Below are 20,331 nucleotides of genomic sequence, written 5' to 3'. Positions count from 1 at the left end.
ATCTTCCAGGAACAGTAGTTTCTGGACAGTATTTATCATGCTGCATTAGCTCTAGTAACTGGGCAGAATGGAGGGCATTAAGAGTGGCCTTCCACCACAAGATTTTCCGAGGCATTGTGCATCCACAGCTTCCATTAACTTCAGTTGGAGTTGAGTCCTCAGCACCTGTGAGGTCTTATCTCTGATTTTGTTGGCTTTCCTCTCTTTGAGACAGTCTCTTAATATTTATTCATACTTTCTGTATAAGAATGAGTATATTTAGCAGTAAGGTTATAAACAGGGATGGGCTCAAGTGCAGTTTTCATACTTCCCAAAGTTCCAGGCCATTGGGATCCAGACTGGTATATGACTGTAAGGAAACGGATGCATTTTTCCTGCTGGAGAATTTGCTGTTACAGGACAATTTGTAATTGCTTTAGAATTCATACTGATGTATACCTTAGAAAGTTTTCCTGAGAACAAATAGGCAAACAGCTGTTCTGATTCTGGCAAGCAGTTAATAAGTGCCACCCACTGAGCTCTCTGAACAACACAGTGACATTGCTTTTGCAATATCATCCTCTAGATCACGCTGTGCTAATGGCAAACAAGCACTTTAGGACTTTTGATGGAAGAATATATGATCTAGCATCAAAGTGTAGTGTGCTTCTTGCCAAGGATTTTGTTCACAACACCTTTACCATAGTATTGAACCAGGAGAGTAGCGGCTTGAGATCACTGCATGTGGAGATGAACCGGACTACCATTGATATCTACCCAGGACTGAAGGTAGGAGGGGAGAGTCAAACTTCATTCCTTTCCAGAAGAGAATGTGCAACACTGAAATCACTGCACTTTGACAGTGAAGCAAATCCTGAACTTATCTGCACTCCAGACATGGCATAGAGGGGCTCATATAAATTAATGGAAAGAAAGGAGCAGCCCATTAATATATCAGCAAAAGGGGAAAAAGGGAATAGCCTTCAATAAGAGAAACTAATACTGTTGATTCTGGACCATATTTTGCATGGCCCATCTATGGGCACATGGAGTGAGGAAGGCTCAAGGAACCTGTCCCCTGACTCTTGTATGGTCCATGGAAGCCAGGAAGATCTACAGCACCTGTAGATCAAGCTATACCTTACTGCCTCTGTCCACCACTGCTTCTTCAGGAGTTGTGCAGAAATGGCACCATCCAGCCCTATCTGCAAACTGTGAGCTGACCAATAACCAGGAATTGCAATTTCTAACATACATTATGTTTGAAATAGTTGAAAGTACAACAACATTGGGGAATTCAGGGGACTCAAAACTGTTCAATGACCATCCTAAGTTAGTTACCTGGAAAATTATCATCATCTTAAAACAGACATACAAGATGTACAATTTTTCCCTGATGGAAGATAACTGCCAGAGTTTGGATCAGTCCCTTCAAAAGAATGAGATCAATGTAAGAAAAGAAGCTAACAAAATAGAAGTATCAAATGAGAATGGAGTTTCTGTCTCCTGTGACTTTCACTATGACCTCTATACTGTTACACTGGATGGATGGCATCATGGTAAGTACTAAACATTCAGCACAGCCATACCTTTGGGCTTCTAATTCATTTTTTTTCCTCTCTCTCTCTCTCTCTCTCTCTCTCTCTCTCTCTCAATTCTAGAAACCTCAGGCATCAGCCTTTTCCTCAAGCCCTAGAGATGGCACAAGACACTGCCAGTTAATATGATGAGACATATAATATATCCCTGTAATTAGTAATAGCAGCAAGTGGCCACATAGAATATTTATAATTTTTCTGTCTTTTAATATAGCATAGCAGCTTGAGGTGCCAGTACCATGTGACCAGCCCGTGCACCTCCACAAGCCACTCTGAGAGCTGCTGTCTAATATGTCAGGCATAACTGAGCATATGAAAGTGTGGTACAAAAGCTTCATTCTTTTGATATGATTAACATACCCCACTCACAGCTTCATCACTCGTGTGTAACACACCATCCCAAACTCATGCCAATGAAACCTTTACAGCACAGCACCGTGTATTTATAGAAATATAGGTCTTCTGTCATGGCAGCTCCTTTCTCTGGCCAGGAGGGCAGAGTGAAAAGCTAACAGTTGGGATGACAACATAGCTCCCTCAACCTGTTTTTCTGCCAAGGGATACCATCCTCCTGAAACCCAAACACATCACCTCTGCATTATACCTGAGCTCCACTAGGCAGGATAGTAAGAGGCCAGAGACGGCTTCTAATACCAGCATTCTCCTGTGGCTCTGTTTCTATCTTACTCAGTTTTCATTTGGTTCCAGGTGTATCAGCTGGTCTTTTTGGTACCAATGATAATGAAGCGGGAAATGAATGGATGCTTCCCAATCACTCCTACACGGGTAGTGTGCAGGAATTCACACGGAGCTGGCAGGTAAACTGGCTACCTCATTGCTACCTGAAAGGACTGTTGCAATATATCTGTCCTTTTGGTTCACATATGGCACTGGGAACACAAAGAGACACGTAACATACATGTGACAGAGAACTTCTGTTTTACTGAAGGGGTTAAAACTGTACAATGAAAATGGGAGCATGAGTTAGTCACAGAATACTGGAGATATGGACCAAAATATTCACCCTACATTTATTTTGGGGAAAACTGCATTTATTTGCTTAAATTTTCCAAGAAAATTCACCTTCAGGCAGAAACCAAGCATAAAAATTTTGGTATCTTTCCCCTGGGCTGAACATTGCTGTGCTTGGTTTCTGCCTGGAGGTGAATATTCTTGGTAAGTTTAAGCAAATAAATGCATCAGTTACGAGCAGTTAAACATCACGTTGGTTTTTTGCACACACAATTTCCCTGATTGTGTTTTTAGCCACTATAACTACATGCACACAATTCTAATATGGACCCACTTAAACTAGGCATATATCTAATCGAGTCAAGAGTGCAACTAGTTAATATATATTTGATTGCATGCTCTCCAGTCAAAATGAACAGAGTTCATAAGCTGTACTGCAGGACAAACTACAGAAAAAGGAAAATTCAGCTTGCAATGCCCAGTCAAGTTGTTTGCCTTTGAGAGCACCAACTCTGGTTGGTAATAACTCCTCTATGGCCTTTCCACACCAGTTACTAAAAGAGCTTACTCAAAAAATACCCAAAGCAGGTGTTGCCACTGAAACTTTGTGGCTCATCCCTTTCTCTTCACTTGCAAGACCATGACCTAATTCTATACCCAGAAACGCTGCAACTATCACACTCCAATTCAGGGCCTCTGAACTCTGCCCCAAATAGCAGAAGGGTGCAAGATATCTTGCTCCTGTTCTGCTATTGGAGAATCAGATGGACTCTAATGAATGTGCAATGTATACTTCTGTGGTAATATGGCCAGACTCATGGAGGGATAGGACACAGATGTACTGTTTAATTGTTAATGTAAACTTCTAATTTATTATTACTTTCCTTTAATTTATTTAAATATATATATAAGCACCCAATGCAAAAACATCTGGGCAACTTGAGTTAAATAATCAATTAAACACAATACACAAGAAACTTGTTAGGATACATAAACAAGCTGAGGAGGCACACATGACCTGTTTAAGTGGTTGATGTCATAATGGCTGTGCTTATGCTATTGATTGCTACATTTCATTTGTATGCCCCACAGCATCTTTGCGGTGCTGACTACCGCCAAGAAGAATCTATACATGACTTTAGCTGAACTCTATGTGCTGCCTGCCATCAGTTTGACTCATCTCCTGTTCAGAAAAAATAATAAAAAGATTGACTTGCTAATAATGTACCATTGTCAGATATCATGAAGCAATGGCCAGCAATGCAAATATGCCAACTCAGGAACTCATTCTAACTATTATAAACTTTTTTAAAGGGGTAGGATGAGAAAATACAGTGGAAATAACCTGCTGGATAGTGTATTTAATTGTACTGATAAAATGGAGCTTACATCTCTCCCTCCGGATCAGGAAGTTTGCCTGAGTAATGGGTGCTAGAAGAGGAAAGCAGGGCGCACATAAGGCACAATAGTCCAGAGCCAAGCCTGAAAGAATAACATGTGCTGTGTTCTGCCTTAGAGTAGTCACCTCGGGATTCCTGCACCGTAGGTCAGTGAAGATAACTAAAGTGATAGACTTAGTGCTCAGGGGCAAGTGGCTGGCTCCTCTACTTTTCAGGCCATGCCATACAATGACATCACCAATGGTATCAAATGAAGACATGTTCAGTTTTTAGCTCTGGGACCAATTGCTATGACAGCAGGGGAAGCTAAAAAGGAGACTTTGCAAGACAGGAGCAGTGCAATTGAATGCCTCCATAGAAAAAGAATTGTTTAGGAGGCTAAATTAACACGTTAAAATTCTCTCTTTAAGGAGATAATAGAACCTGAGCTTACATTTGTGTTCTGCCTGAATAAAGAGTTGACCATATGGCGTACTGATCTGATGCATAGATGTGCATTTGCAGTGTTCATGTCAAACAAGTCATAGCATAAGTTTGAGCGAATGCTGCTCATTTCTGATATTGTTGCTATTGCATATCACCACTTTATGAATGGACCTGAGCTAAGGGTCACGAAAATCCATCCACGTCTCATCATGCATTAACGCTGATCACTGCTAGTACCTTCCACTTATGATTATTATCTGTTAAAACTTTATTACACTTATTAACAAGAATATTTATAGTCAGAAAGAATCTGAGTAACTGTTTTCTCTTGTTAAAAGTTCTTACTAAAAGCACTACTTTTAATAACATAACTGATAGATTAAAAAAAGACAGCTAGCCAACAACTTTCTGTTTCAACAGCCATACAAAAAAAATATTTTATGAATCACAACAATCAATAGGAAGAGGAAATGATGTTTATAGTCTATAACATTTATAAGACAACAGTCTTTGTTTCATTTATAAAGAGTGCATGGCACATCTTAATATTAATGAAACAATAAACAATTATTCAATGTAATGTAAAAAAATAAGCCTCACAAGCCTTCAGCTAAACTGCTTGCAGTGATATCTCCCAATGAAATTAAGAGGTTTACAGTGCATGAGAGCTTTAAAAAACTGTGTTTATGCCTTGACTTGTCTTGTTTTCCCAGGTGAGCAGTCCCTGCAGCTATGTTCAGAAGAAAGTGAAGCTATGTTCCATCACAGCTAAGCAAAAAGTTTGTAACATGTTTTTTCAAGAACCCCACTCTCTTCTTAGGAACTGCTTCAAAGTTGTAAGTATTACTAGAAATCAGTGAAGGGAGGTTTGAACCTCCTAGCACCACTCTTCAAAGCTGCATTACTGAATTATGAACGATTGCAGAGAAGGTGAATGTTCCAGTGTCATACTTTTAACTATCAGGAGTTTAGCTGAAAACTCAACTTCTGTTGTGATCAGAACAATATCACAGAAGGACTAACCAAATGTTGCTCTCTCTCCACTACATAAATATATTTCTCTGATCTGTGGAATGTTATCTTGCCTCGACATTGTAGTTTACCATACTGGACTAGAATCTGGAAATATAGTAAAGCCCTGGAATTAGTCATCATAAAAGGATGTATTAATACTGATTTTAGATAACAGACATGTGGAATGAAAAAAGTCAATTCCTCTGTAGTTCTTGGTTTCATTCACAGTTAATATGCCAGATTTGCTGCACAGTTATTTTATAGACTATTGATATGGTCTAAATACCTTCATTTCACCTATGCTAATTCTCATCTACAGCTGAGGCTGACACCTCAAGACAAGCTAAAAGAAGGTTTATTCACATTCCCAAATTATTATCAGTCTGTTAGAAAAGCTGTGTACTTGTGCTTCGTGTGACTGAAACAATTATGTATAACTCTGTTCATGTTTAAGGTGGACCCTGAACCATTCTACAGCATGTGCGTGCATGATGCTTGTGATTCCAGGGAATTGAAAGCTGTCTGCAACTTGGTAGCTGCATTTGTCCACTTATGCAGCAGAAATTTTGTTCCCTTGGAAATTCCTCCTCAGTGTGGTAAGTTTCATTTCTGTTCATCCCAAACACTCTGCCTGGGATGCCAGCATTATTACATACTAAAGTTATCTAATAACGTGGATATAAGTAATCACAGAAACAGCATTCCTCACAGTGTTTTGCTTATATGTATAGTCAGTTTTGCCCCTCCATCTTACATTTCAACCTTTGATTTACACTCAGTAGCTCATCACAACCTCTATTTCTTATTCTCTGCTGGCTACTTTACTTGTTTACATGTATAGTACAGTTCTTTTATTTATTTGAAAGAAAATAAGAATCCCCTTCTGAAATGTGCCGTGTCCTTACACCACTTTTACTTGATGAGAACATTAAAGGAAACAGACATACAAATCATTGCCAGGCTAATTACTGCCACACTTGTCCAAACAATAATTTAAGATGTAACGATCCATTTACAACTTGTTTACTGCAAAGAAAAACATTTACTGTAAGAAATTGATAGGACTATGCAGATGAGGCAATTATGCAGCTGCTAGGATTGAAGCACTTAGATTTACAATTTTGCTAATTTGTCTGCTGTATGCACTGCTGAGGCTTGGAATTGAGAAAATGGAGGCTCTCTTGATACATGAAATGAAGTGAAGAGTTATTCCCTGGAACTTTTAAACTCAGTGCCACCGCCTAAGATTGATGATTTTGGTGGCTACAAATATACAATTACATTTTTAACAAGTTACAAAGATTACAAGAGTATGAGATTCTTTTACACATGACCACAGGGGAAGACCACAAAATATATGTGGATGTGGCCACATAAACAAAGTTATCAAGAGAATAATTAGTACACATATATGTGCATGCACACTTCTAGGTGTGTGCATATGTATTACACACTCCTCATGGGAAGTAGTGATAAATTAGTAAGTGAATATGGGGGTTTGTTCTGCCCAGCATATAGACAGTAGCGAGCTGCAAAATTTGGATCTGGATTTTATTCTAAACCCACTAAATCTCAACAGTATTCAGTTTCATTTGGGCTCCATCGCTAATAGCATATTTCAGTCACACACGGAGGAATTAACTTCTCTAAAGACAGAGACAGATATTTGTTTAAATAAAAAATTTTTAAAAGTCTGACACTGAATATTCAGTTAATGTTGTATGCAAACAATTTTTACAGTAGGCCAATGACCAAGTCTGTGAGATCAGCTAGTAGTATTAACCTGTATAATTCCTTAAGGTTTCAGTACTGTTGGAGACCTATCAACAAACATTTGGGCCAATTCTAAGAGTTCTTACTCAAACAAGACTCCCACTGACTTGAATGCTATTTTTTTCCTGAATAGGGATTTCAGCATTGAATCCTGTCTGTGTTGCCAAAATTTAGTTAAAAAGAACAAAAGACTTCCTTCTTCTAATATAGTTTAGGGTGGAATATATCCAGGCATGGTTTTATTTTAAATGTACAAAGTCACATATTCATAGTGTAAGTAAAACTTCCTGTCCTGCTTTGAGAAAACCCAAATGAAACTTTTTTATCCAGTAATCCCTTTTATGGGTGTCTTAATTCAGTATGACATTTGATTGTATGTATTTTATATAGTTTGGTTGACTAGTTGCCTTTTTATCATCTAGATTCCAGAGCACACTGTCTAGCATTGTATCTCCTTTTACTTGCAGTTTAAATTTGCTCCTAATGGCAACTGTCAACTCTGAAGATGAAAAAGTTCTTTCAATCTCTGAAAAAACCCTGGTTTGACAAGCTAGAAGCATCAGCATGGAAAAATAGCAATAGTAGCCATGATTTATGACATATTACAAGAAGAAAAACTTTTCAGGCTAAAGAGCCTGAAGAAAATGTAATTATTACAGTTACTTGTCATTATATTAAAATCACAGCAGTGTAACTCTGGAGATGGCATGTTAGAGTAACTTTTTAAAAAAACCCTGTTCTTGTGCCCTTCCCTTCAGTTAAAGAATCTCATTTCATCCCAAACCTTTAACCATAATGTGAATATAATTAAAGCAGTCAGATTGTCGTGTCCCCTCCCCCCCCCACCTCAGATCAGTAAAATCTGGCTGCTCTGTGGGAGCAGTACACATAGCTTTAAGTTTGTGTGGAAGTACCATCTTTTGTTGTTCTCTAGGGATTCAATTCAGACACTTGATCTGTCTTGAAGATTTATGTCTAACCCATCTTACTAAAGAGAAGAGCCCCAAGAAGTAGGACTTTTGAGATGGTGAAAATTAACCACTCCTTGTGCTTTCCCACCTGATTCCCATTATGAGAAACAATTAATACACCGCTGTAAAAGAGAAACAATCTTCTCCGTAGTGTCCCACTGCCACCTGCACATCCCCCTTCCTTCCTTCAGACCCACTTTCCATGTGCACTAGATAGGGTGATGGATATCTACCCCATACCTTTGGGTAGTTGTAAACAGAATGCAGGTAGCATCTTTAGACGTCACTGTTAGAAATAACCTACTGCTAAATTACTTTTGATATTTTAAATCAAATGGATTTCAATATTTTGATCTTTATATAAGACAAGCCCATTTTCTTTTTGAAATATGCAGTTTTCCAATCAATACTAGGAATACCTCAAAGTGGTTAATTCTTAGTGAAGCAAATATTCAATAGCCATTCCTCAGAATTAGTGTCATAAATTGGAATAACAGGGTCCTGAAATATATATTATGTTGATGAATGTTTTTACTTCCTTATTTTTGCTGTGATGCACTTTCCTTAACTGTTCTTCAAAATAAAGTTGACCTGATCTATGGAGCAAAATTTGTTTATCTAATTGATCGAGTTTAAAATTCACACATATCTGGCCATTTCACAAAGGGACATTTTCACGGAAAAGAATTTAATTCTAAGCAGAGGCCAAGATTCACAAAGGGACTTAAGTGTGGCAATGCTGAGTAGCCTAAATATTGCCACAATATCAGGCAACCTTTATTATTTATTCTATGAATGTCAGTGACATTTTTCAATACAATTAACCTACATGATCTTCATAGGACTGTAGCTAACTATATAGTTCAGGAAAGGTGACTATGCATCAATCATCTATTAGATTCAACATTACTAATATGCTTTTTCATCTTACCAGCAAGTAACGACTGAATAGCAGATTCCACGTAACAAAATGTGTGATAATCTATGAGGCAAGAGAAAAATTTCTGATATTTAATAATGCTTAGGTGATCAGACACATCGGTTACCAATGAGTGGGGAGATTAAGTCACACTTGGAACTTTTAGCACTTTCATCTACAGATTTAACACTGAGTCTCATCAGCCTTCATTTCACAACCAGGGATTTGCTGAAAAAAATCACACAGCAAGTCAGTGGCAAAGCCCCCATTCCTAGCCCTGTGCCCTGTTCCACTAACCCATGCTGCCTCTGAAGTAGACTATTGATTTTTCAGCTCATTTATATCAATGCCCAGAGAGAGACAGTTGTTTGTGAGTATGCACTGTTTACTCACCAGTTAATGACTGTGTAAATGAGAAACTGGATTGATTCAGGCATTCAGTATAATTTATTTCACTAAGAAACTGTGTCAGAGAAAAACAGGGTTACTTACCAGTAATTGTTGTTCTTCGAGATGTGTTGCTCATATCCATTCCAATATAGGTGAGTGCGCGCCCCATGCACTGGTTCCCAGAACTTTTTTGCCCTTAGCAAGCCCCATAGGGTCGGCTCAGGCGCCCCCTGGAGTACTGCGCTCATGCTGCTGTACATAGGGCACCGCTGACCCTGCGGGCCCTCAGTCCCTTCTTTCTGCTGACTCCGACAGTGGGGACGGAGGGTGGGCGTGGAATGGATATGAGCAACACATCTTGAAGAACAACAGTTACTGGTAAGTAACCCTTTTTCTATCTTCGAGTGATTGCTCATATCCATTCCAATATAGGTGACTAAATAGCCATACCTTGGAGGTGGGTAGGAGTCAGAGTCTAGCCGCTCTCGCCAGCATGGCTCTGCCGAAGCCCATGTCCTCCCTCACCTGCTGCACGATGGCGTAGTGAGACGTGAAGGTGTGGACCAACGACCAGGTTGCTGCTCTGCAGATGTCCTGCAGGGGCACTCGCTCCAGGAACGCCACAGATGAGGCCTGGGCCCTGGTTGAGTGCGCTGTTACAGCTCCTGGAAGCAGCACTTTCGCCTGTTCGTAGCAGCACCTGATGCAGGCAGTGATCCAGGTGGAGATGCACTGGGTGGAGACAGGTGAACCCTTCATCCGGTCTGCCACTGCCACGAACAGCTGCGTTGATTTCCGGAACGGCCTGGTCCACTCGATGTAGTAGGCCAGGGCTTGTCTGACGTTCAGCGAGTGCCATCTCTGCTCCTCCTGGTTTAGAAAAGAAAACAGGGAGGAAGATATCCTGGTTATAGTGAAACTGAGACACCACCTTAGGCAGGAAGGCCAGGTGAGGTCTCAGCCACACCTTGTCTTTATAGAAGACAGTATAGGGGGGCTTCGAGGTCAAGGCCCTAATCTCAGAGACTCTCCTAGACGATGTAATGGCCACCAGGAAGGCTACCTTCCACGAGAGGATGAGCAGCGGGCATGTAGCCATAGGCTCGAAGGGGGGTCCCGTCAGAGTGGCAAGGACCAGGTTCAGATCCCAGGGAGGCACTGGGTCATGGACCTGCGGATACAGCCTCTCCACCCCTTTGAGGAACCTGAGAGACATAGGGTGCGAGAACAGCGACCTCCCCTCCAACGGCTGGTGGAAGGCCAAGATGGCCGCCAGGTGTACCCTCAGGGAGGCCAGGGCCAGGCCCTGCTGCTTCAGCTGGAGCAGGTACTCCAAGATCACCTGTATGGGCGAACAGATTGGTGGGATACCCTGGAACTCTGCCCAACAGGTAAACCGCTTCCACTTGGCCTGGTAAACCACCTGAGTGGAAGGTTTCCTGCTACCCAGCAGGACCTGTTGGACTTGCAGTGAGCTCTCTCTCCCTCCATTAGCCACAGAGTCTCCATGCTGTCAGGTGGAGGGAGTCCAGGTCCGGGTGCAGCAGGCGACCCTAGTCCTGTGAGAGCAGGTCGTAACGCCTCGGGAGTGGGATTGGCGTGGTGATGGACAGGTCCAGCAACGTGCTGAACCAATGTTCTCGGCCAGGCTGGGGCGACCAGAATGATGTCCGCTTTGTCCCTCTTGACCTTCAAGAGGACTTTGGGCAGCAGCGGGATGGGGGGAAACGCATACAGGAGGTTCCCCATCCAATCTATAAGGAACGTGTCAGAAATGGAGCCCGGCTTGTGACCCCGGAGCGAGCAGAACCTTGGGCACTTCCTGTTCCAGGATGATGCGAACAGGTCCAGTTGGGGAACACCCCACCTGCGGAAAATGGAAGTCACCACCTCTGGGTGCAGTGACCAGTTTTGGCGGGGTAGAAACGACCTGCTGAGGCGGTCTGCCTCGCCATTCCTGACCCCTGGGAGGTGAGAGGCAGATATGTGGAAGTCGTGCCTCACTGCAAGGTCCCAAAGGCAAATGGCCTCCTGGCAAAGGGTTGAGGAGCACGCCCCCCCCCTTGCCTGTTTATATAAAACATGGCCACTGTGTTGTCCGTCAGGACCTGTACCGTCCTGCCCCTCAGGAATCTGAGGAACACATTGCAGGCCAGACGGACTGCCCTGAGCTCCCGGACGTTGATGTGGAAGCAACGTTCCTGAGTCGACCAGAGCCCCCGGGTGCTCAGGTCGCTGCTGATGTGGGCCCCCCCAACCCACATCCAAGGCGTCCGTAATAAGAGTTACCGAGGGTGTCAGTTCTCTGAAAGGGACGGCCCTCATTACTTCCCCCAGGTGCCTCCACCAATTTAGGGAGGACAGTACCTGAGTGGGGACCGTAACCACTCTGTCCACTGAGTGCCTGGCTGGTGTGTATACTGAGGCCAACCAGCCCTGGGGAGGCCTAAGCTTGAGGCGAGCCAGCCTCACCACATACGTGCATGCCGCCATGCGTCCCAACAGCTGCAGGCGGTGCCTGGCTGTCGTTGTGGGGGACCTGTGGAGATCGGCAATTATGGCGGCCATTGCCTTGAAGCGAGGCTGTGGGAGGAAGGCTCTGGCCTGGGTGGTGTCCACGGTGGCCCCGATGAACTCTATGCGCTGAACCGGGGCGAGGGTGGACTTCTGCTTGTTGATGAGCAGCCCCAGTCTGGTGCATGTGGCGGAGGTGAGTGCCAGGCTGTTCCTCACATGGGCCCTGGACCTGCCCCGGATCAGCCAGTTGTCCAGGTAGGGGAAAATCTGACCCCCTCTGCGGCGCAAGTGGGCTGCAACCACCGCCATGCATTTTGTAAAGCCCCTGGGGGCAGACGAAAGATCAAAGGGCAGGGCTGAGAATTGGTAGTGGTAGTGGCACCCAGCTACCACAAACCGGAGGAAACTTCTGTGACTGGGGAGGATAGTAATATGGAAATAAGCGTCCTTCAGGTCGAGGGCAGCATACCAGTCCCCTGGATCTAGGGCGGGAATGATGGAGGCTAAGGAAATCATACAGAATCTGAGGCACCTGATGAACTTGTTCAGACAGTGGAGGTCCAAAATGGGCCTCAGGCCCCCCCTTTGCCTTGGGGATGAGGAAATAATGGGAGTAGAACCCCTTTTCTCTTTAATCTCTTCCACCACTCCGAGGAGGAGAAGAGAATTCACCTCCTGAATGAGGAGATGCTCGTGAGAGGGGTCCCTGAAGAGGGACGGGGTAAGGGGAGAGTCTGGGGGGAAAGGCTGAGAGTTGCAGGGCATAATCTCTGCGCACTACGTTCAGTACCCAGCGGTCGGAGGTAATGCTCTGCCATTCAGCGAAGTATGGCCTCAGTCTGTCCATAAAAAGAAAATCGCTCCAGGGGAATGGGGGAGGTTCCACCCTCGTGCGCATCATCAAAATTGTTTTTTATTGTTTCCTTAGAGGGCCCTTGCTGGGGACCCACCGAAGAGCCTTGGCAGTCCCGGCGCTTGGGTGCCCTATATCTATCCCGACCTCTCCTGGGCTGAGTGGGTCGGGAAGGCAGTCTCGGTGCCTGCTGGGGCGGACACTGGGGACGTGGCCACGCCTGACACCGAGAGGTCTGCGGCGTATACAGTCCTAATGACTTCAGGGTGGCCCTGGAGTCCTTCAGGGCGTGCAGCTTATCGTCCGTGCAGTCTGAAAAAAGGCCAGCACAGTCAAAGGGTCGATAACCCTGTGATAATCCTGAAGACTGGAGCCAGGAGCAATGCCGCATAACAATACCAGATGCCATTGCTCTCCCTGTGGCATCTGCGGTATCACTGGCAGACTGTAGGGCTGCTGCTGCCACTGTCGCGCCCTCCTGGATAAGGGTGGCAAAGTCCGCCCCCCTTGTCTTGAGACCACCCCTGTAAGAATCTCTGGAGGGAGAACCAGAGATTTAAATTGTAGCGGCCGAGGAGAGCCTGGTGGTTAGCTATCGTCAGCTGCAAGGCCCCCGTGGAGTATACCTTCCTGCCGAACAAGTCAAATTTTTTATTGTCCTTGTTCTTGGGAGTATTTGCTTGGGCCCCCTGTCTATCATGCTGGTTGGCAGCCTCCACAACCAGCGACCCCGGGGCAGGATGGTTATAAAGGAATTCGAATTCTTCTGCCGGGACGTAATATTTACACTCGGCACCCTTGGACACGGGGGCCACTGGGGCGGGGGTCTGCCAAAGGGCCTTAACCAAATTTAGGACCCGCTCGTGGACAGGAAGGGCGACCCTGGACGGTCCTGCTGATCCCAAGACCCCGAAGAGGGGGTCCTCCTCCTCGGAGAGCTCTTTCAGCTCAAGGTTTAAATTGTCCGCCACCCTCCTGATGAGCTTTAAAGTCAGGAAGCGGTACTCTCCTATCCCTGGCGGCTGCATCGTCCGGGGAAGAGGAGGAGGGCTGTGGGAGGGGCCCTGTAGAGGGACCCTCCTGAGGGTCGGATTCCTCCTATGAGGAATGGCCCTTCTCCAGCCGGCTCAGAGGGAGAGGCGGGGGCAGGGCCGTCGAGGAGGGAACCGACACCGTGCCCTGGATTGCTTGAGTACCCCAGGGACCCCACTAGGGCCATTGCCAGGGATCCTGGGCCCAAGCTGTGACCGGCCCTGGTGCCGGGGAGGGGACCCGGTGGGCATGGCGCCATGAGCTACGGGACCGGTGCCTCCGGAACTTGCGGTCCCGACTCATCTTCCCCGATGACCAGCTCCGGGATGAGGAAGAACGGTCTCGGCGGTGGCTGCGGTGCCGGCGGGGGGGCGAGTGGCTGGAGAAGCTGGATGAACGCCTCCTACGTGCCACGGTCTTATATTGACGCTTGCCCTTAGGAGACCTAGAGCGGTGCTGAGCATGGCTGCGCCCCCCCTCTGAGGGACTCTGAGGAGCGAGACCGATGGTGTGGTGCCGAGGGCTCAGTCAGTGCCAAGTCCTTCTGTGCCGAGACCCGCACCGGGCTGAGGGTTAGGGATCTGGAGCAGTGCCGGTGGTCTTCGGCACCGGAGGACGAACGACGGCACCTGCGGTCGTCGGGCACCCAGACCCCTTCCTGGCAGCGTGCTGGTGATCTGGACCTGCGCGTGGCCGTGTCCACGTCCCCCAGGAGGCTATGGGACCATGACCGGGATGGGTGTCAGGCACGCCGGGAGCCGTGAGGCGGGGCTCATGCAGGGCTGTGAGCCAGGGATCTGGACCGGTGCCGAGAGGACCAAATCCCTTGGGCCACTGGGATCCGCACCAGACTGCCAACTGGAGATCGGGAGCGGTGCCGAGCAGGCCGTGGATCCTCAGCCACCGGTATCCGCGCGGGGCTGCGTGCCAGGGATCGAGACCGGTGCTGCGCCTGCTTCTCCAATGTCGGTGAGCGGGATCAGTACTGGGCGCGGTCGGGCTCTTGTGTCCACGCTGGGCTGCGCACCGGGGATCGGGACCGGTGTCGAGTGCCTCCAGTGTCTGCGGCTGCCGGGGTTCGCGCCAGTGCGCGGTGTCGGGATCGGTGCCGGGATCCCAAAGACCAATCCACGCGTGAGGCGGAACTGTACCGACTTCGCTTCGCGCTGGAGCCTCGAGACCACCCTCGGTGCAGAGGAGCTCGATGACTCTGTGTCGGAGCAAGGAGGGGAGCCCACTCTCTCGACCCTCCTCGAACGTCTCCGGGGAGACCTCGACTCCTGTCTCCGCCACCCACTAGGGGCACCCAGCGCGGGTTTATCCTGCTGGTCCCGGAACCCTTGGCCGAGGGGGTGACGGAGGCATGAAGGCGCGTGCCGCAGCGAAAGCCTCCGGCGTCGATGGCCCTTGCAGAGGCACTCCCCCACCCCCAGGAGTCGGGGGAGGCTCCCTGCAAGGAGATGCCGGTGCCGGAGTACTCTCCATGGCACGTGGCTGGGGCATCTCCTGAGTAACCTCCTGCTGTACCAGTCGCAGGAGGGAGTCCAGGTAGGCGGCCGCCGGACGCTTCTTTTTCTTCGGTACTGCAGGTTGTTTATGGGATGGTACCGATGCCAGCGGAGTGCTCCGCACTGATGATACGCTCGGTGCCGCCGGAGATCTGGACGGTTCGGAGTCTGGCCGGAGCACGGACTCCATCAGCATCGCCTTCAAGCGGGCATCCCGCTCCTTCTGTGTCTGGGGCTTGAAGGCCTTGCAAATCTGGCACTAGTCCTTACGATGCTGCTCCCTGAGGCAATGGAAGCAGCGGTCGTGAGGATCGCTCACTGGGAAAGCCTTGGTGCAGATGGCACAGGTTTTAAAACCGGTTGGGCCAGGTATGGCTCAACCCTAAGCCCCTAAGGGCTAACAAACTACCTTATAACTTTAATCCAGTGTTTCTCAATTAAGTTTATTTCGCGGCATGGTTCCGCTTTTTTGTGGAACCCTTCGACTTGTCCCGCGGAACCCCAGGGTTCCGCGGAACACTATTTGAGAAACACTGCTCTAATCTAATCTAATCTACTTTATAACTCTAATCTACTTAACTGCTGTACTTAATTCTAACAAACAACTAGAAAAACAGGGATTGCTACTTGCTAATAGAGCAAGGGGCAGATGTTCCAACAACCGTCAATGGGCGGAAAGAAGGAACTGAGGGCCTTCGGGGTCAGCAGTGCCCTATGTACCGCGGCATGAGTGTGGTACTCCAGGGGGCACCTGAGCCGACCCTACGGGGCTTGCTAAGGGCAAAAAAGTTCCGGGAACCAGTGCACGGGGCACGCACTCACCTATATTGGAATGGATATGAGCAATCACTTGAAGATAGAACTATTTATTTTCACAAAGTCCATTACAAGAGAATCTTAATTAGCCATTCCTTCTAGAAAAGATAGCTTGACAACCAAAGAGTGAGTGTGTTGTTACCTTGCAACAACAATACTGGGTCATACTGAAGGTGAACTGTCAGGCTGGAGGGAGGTTCCTAATGGGGTTCCTCAGGGATCGGGCTTGGGACCAATCTTATTTAACCTTTTATTATTGACCTTGGCACAAAAAGTGGGAATGTGCTAATAAAGTTTGCAGATGACACAAAGTATTGCCAATACAGAGAAGGATCGGGATATCAAACAGGAAGATCTGGATGACCTTGTAAACTGGAGTCATAGAAATAGGATGAAATTTAATAGTGAAAGTGCAAAGTCATATATTTAGGGACTAATAAGAATTTCTGCAATAAGCTGGGGACACATCAGTTGGAAGTGACAGAGGAGGATAAGGACCTAGGCGTATTGGTTGATCACAGGATGACTATGAGCCACCAATGTGATGTGGCTGTGAAAAAAACTAATGCAGTCCTTGGATGCATCAGATGAGGTATTTCCAGTAGAGATAGGGAGGTGTTAGTACTGTTATATAAGACGCTGGTGAGACCTCACCTGGAATACTGTGTGCAGTTCTGGTCCCCCATGTTTAAGAAAGATCAATTCAAACTGGAACAGGTGCAGAGAAGGGCTACTAGGATGATCCGCGGAATGGAAAACCTGCCTTATGAGCTTGGCTTTTTTAGCCTAATAAAAAGAAGGTTGAGGGGAGATATGATTGCTCTCTATAAATACATCAGACAGATAAATACCAGGGAGTGAGAGGAATTATTTAAGTTCAGCCGCGTTGTGGCCACAAGAACTAATGGATGTAAACAGGCCATCAGGAAGTTTAGATTTGAAATTAGATGCAGATTTCTAACCATCAGAGGAGTGAGTTCTGGAATAGCCTTCCAAGGGGAGCAGTGGGGGCATAAAACCTAGCTGGCTTCAAAACTGAGTTTGATAAATGTATGGAGGTGATAGTATCATGGGACAGCCTAGTTTGGCAATTGACTGATCTTTGACTACTGGTGGTAGATATGGCAGTGGGCTGTGAAGGGATGTTGGATGGGGTGGGTTCTGAGTTATTACTCTTTCTTGGGTTTCTGACTGGTGAGTCTTGCCCACATGCTCAGGGTTTAACTGATCACCATTTTTGATGTTGGGAAGGAATTTTCCCCAGGGCAGATTGGCAAAGGCTCTGGGTTTTTTTCACCTTAATCTGTAGCATGGGGCACGGCTCACTTGCTGGTGGATTCCCTGTACCTTAAAGTCTTTAAACCATGATTTGAAGACTTTAATAACTCAGTCATAGGATAGGGGTCTATTACAGGAGTGGGTGGGTGAGGTTCTGTGGCCTGCGTTGTGCAGGAGGTCAGACTAGATGATAGACTAGACCTTAGAGTCTGAGTCTCTAAATACTGCAGTCACAGAGCCCCCAAATCATTTTGCAGTCTATGAGAACATTTCCTCTCCTTGGGAATAAAATGAAGAAAATATAACAAGAATTAACAGTGCCTACCAGCTAGGATAAGAGGAGGAAGCAGCAATCTGTTCCAAAATGGCCATGTTAAGGCTCCAACTGTTTATTCTGCCAACTATATAGAGCCAGCATTTCTCCTTATTGCATTTCATCTTGCGGATTTCAGACCCATTCTCCAGTTTTTCATGGTCATTTTGAATTCTAATCTTGTCCTCCAAAGTGCTTGCAACCCATCCCAGTTTGGTGTCATTTGCATATTTTATAAGCATACTCGCCACTCCATCATCCAAATCATTAATGAAAATATTGAATATGCCAAGACCCAGGACTGACCCCTGTGGGATCCTGCTAGACACATATTCCCACTTTGCCAGAGAATCATTTATAATCACTCTGAGTACAGTCTTTCAATCAGTTGTGCACCCACCTTATAGTAATTTCAACTAGATACATTTGCTTATGAAAATGCCATGTGGGACCATGTCAAAAGCTTTACTTATATGTAGATATAATCTTATCACACAGCCATTTAGTATTAGAACTCTGCAATTTGTTCTCCATTTATGATCTCTGAAGGTTCCAATCATTTAGAAGTAAAATCCTATTGATGGCCAGAGCTACATTATAATTTGAGTGTCTGTAAATAACATCTGGTTTCATAGAGGGCGGGGATAGGAGAAAGACGGGAGCTGAAGTACTCCAAAAATAGCTACATTTTAAAATGGCTTTAACTTACAAGCAAATCCATGCTCCTATCTGCTGGACAGAAGGCCATGGAAACAAGAAAACTTCCTTCTTTGAGATGTTTGTCTTCTACACTATTTCCAAAATCAAACCATGCTATAATGCTACATCAAAGTCACGTTTAAGTAGGCTGCTTAAAAGGTATAGGCCTAACAAGTGACTAGTGATTTTGGTGCCGAACTTAAGACACTTTAAGGGGGCCTGATTTTCTGAAGTTCTGATTCCCCATGCTCTGAAAATCCCTTTAAGGTGTCTCAAGTTGGGCACACCAAAATTACGAGTTGATTGAAAGTTTGTCATGGTGTTGATAGAGAGGCTTCTTCCACTGTTCAGGCCCAATCCTGCAAGCTGCTCTACATGAACAGACCCCTGTCCCTGCACGAAGCCCTGTGCAGGTCACTGGGAATCCATGCAAACACAGGGAACTTACTGTGAGTAGATGCTTGCATGTTTGAAATCAGGGCACATATCTGAAATTATGGTGAGGGCTGTTTTTAAGGCATTTAAACATGATCTTTGCTAGCCTGGTTTCTCTGACCAGTGTGGACAGGGACTCTTCCGCTCCCCCCCCCCCCCAAAAAAAAACCAAAAAAACAAAAAAACCCAAGGTCAAAACTAACTCCTGAGAGAGCCTATAATGTGGTTTTATACCATAGTTTTAAGAAGAGAAAAGTAATTCCTAACCATGTTGATCAAAAAAGTGGTGCTAGCAACAGTGATGTTTAAACAAACACATGAAGATTAGTTTGCCATGAACTTATGTGGAAGTTGTTCTGATGATTTATAAGTAAAGAGCTTTGTAAATGGTGATTATTGATTTTGTTGAACAAATTTAATCCATTTTAGAAAACCAATCAGCCAATTTATTGAATATGTGTTGGTAATTCCGAGCACTAATATGCCTACTGAGGTCACACACATAGGAATGACATTTGAACTGCAAGGACAAAGTGAAACATCAGCAAACAGAGCAAGAGATTAAATGAACAGTTAGATATAAATTACATTAAAGGAGTAGTGAGTGCTTAGTAATACTATTTAGTATTTATATTAAAGTAGCAGCTAGAGGCCACGATGGAGACTGAGACCAATTATTATTGTTTATGGTAGCATCCGCATTGTAGTAAGCCCCTTCCCGACATTCAAGAAGAAGATAGTCTCTGCTTTGAAGAGCTCACAGTCTAAGGACATATAGACAAGTAGACAGAAAGCACAGAAAAGGTAAACAACAAACAGAGTTTTTATACACATCAATTGTAGATAAGGCAGAAGGGGTTTTTAAAAGAGACTTAAATGGGGATAGAATAGGGGCCTTGTGGAAGAGTACTGGGTGGTTGTATCAGACATAGGATAGTGGTACATGGAAGAAGGCCCACAGGAGATTAAATAAGATAGGTAAGATACTAGGTGATGTACAAGGTGCAGACACTTCTGGTATGGAATGCAATATCTATTTAACAGATTGTATCATGCCTTAATACTGATTTTTAACACAAATAACTTCACTGGTTTAACCATCAAAAACATTATTGTTTAATCATTGTTTAAATATTCAACATTTTATATCACAAATGTTAATGTAAAATATGATATACAATTGGTATGTGATGGGCAATACTAAACCCATCATGAGCATCTATACACCTATCAGTAAAAGATGTGAGAAAGCTAAAAGACATTCAGTAACATACCTTGAGTCATATATGCTGATATTTGCTGGCATGTATTATTACACTCATGCCACTGAATGACCAGGAGGTGGTGCTAACACCAAGTTCAACAGAAAACTTGAATTTCACCTATCTCTAGAGCCCTACCAAATTCAGTCCATTTTGGTCAATTTCACAGCCAGTTT

General features: G+C 45.3%; 1 protein-coding gene across 1 annotated transcript in view; it reads left to right on the top strand.

Moving 5' to 3' along the window:
• Positions 1-8,716, top strand: part of LOC137155263 (uncharacterized) — a 156,249-nt gene extending 147,533 nt beyond the window's left edge. The window contains exons 67-72 of the mRNA XM_067551467.1: positions 566-768; positions 1,349-1,538; positions 2,286-2,395; positions 5,089-5,211; positions 5,844-5,985; positions 7,630-8,716. Coding sequence (XP_067407568.1) covers positions 566-768; positions 1,349-1,538; positions 2,286-2,395; positions 5,089-5,211; positions 5,844-5,985; positions 7,630-7,634 — 773 coding nt within the window. The 3' untranslated portion in view covers positions 7,635-8,716. The remainder of the gene's footprint in view (positions 1-565; positions 769-1,348; positions 1,539-2,285; positions 2,396-5,088; positions 5,212-5,843; positions 5,986-7,629) is intronic.
• The last annotated feature ends 11,615 nt before the right edge of the window (positions 8,717-20,331 follow it).

The sequence above is a fragment of the Emydura macquarii genome, unplaced genomic scaffold (genome assembly GCF_026122565.2).
Source record: "Emydura macquarii macquarii isolate MOO-44397 ecotype Brisbane River unplaced genomic scaffold, CSIRO-AGI_Emac_v2 contig_1348, whole genome shotgun sequence".
In the NCBI taxonomy this organism is placed as follows: domain Eukaryota; kingdom Metazoa; phylum Chordata; order Testudines; family Chelidae; genus Emydura; species Emydura macquarii.
The sequence above is the reverse complement of the archived record's forward strand: the minus strand, read 5'-3'. Positions and strand labels throughout refer to the sequence as shown.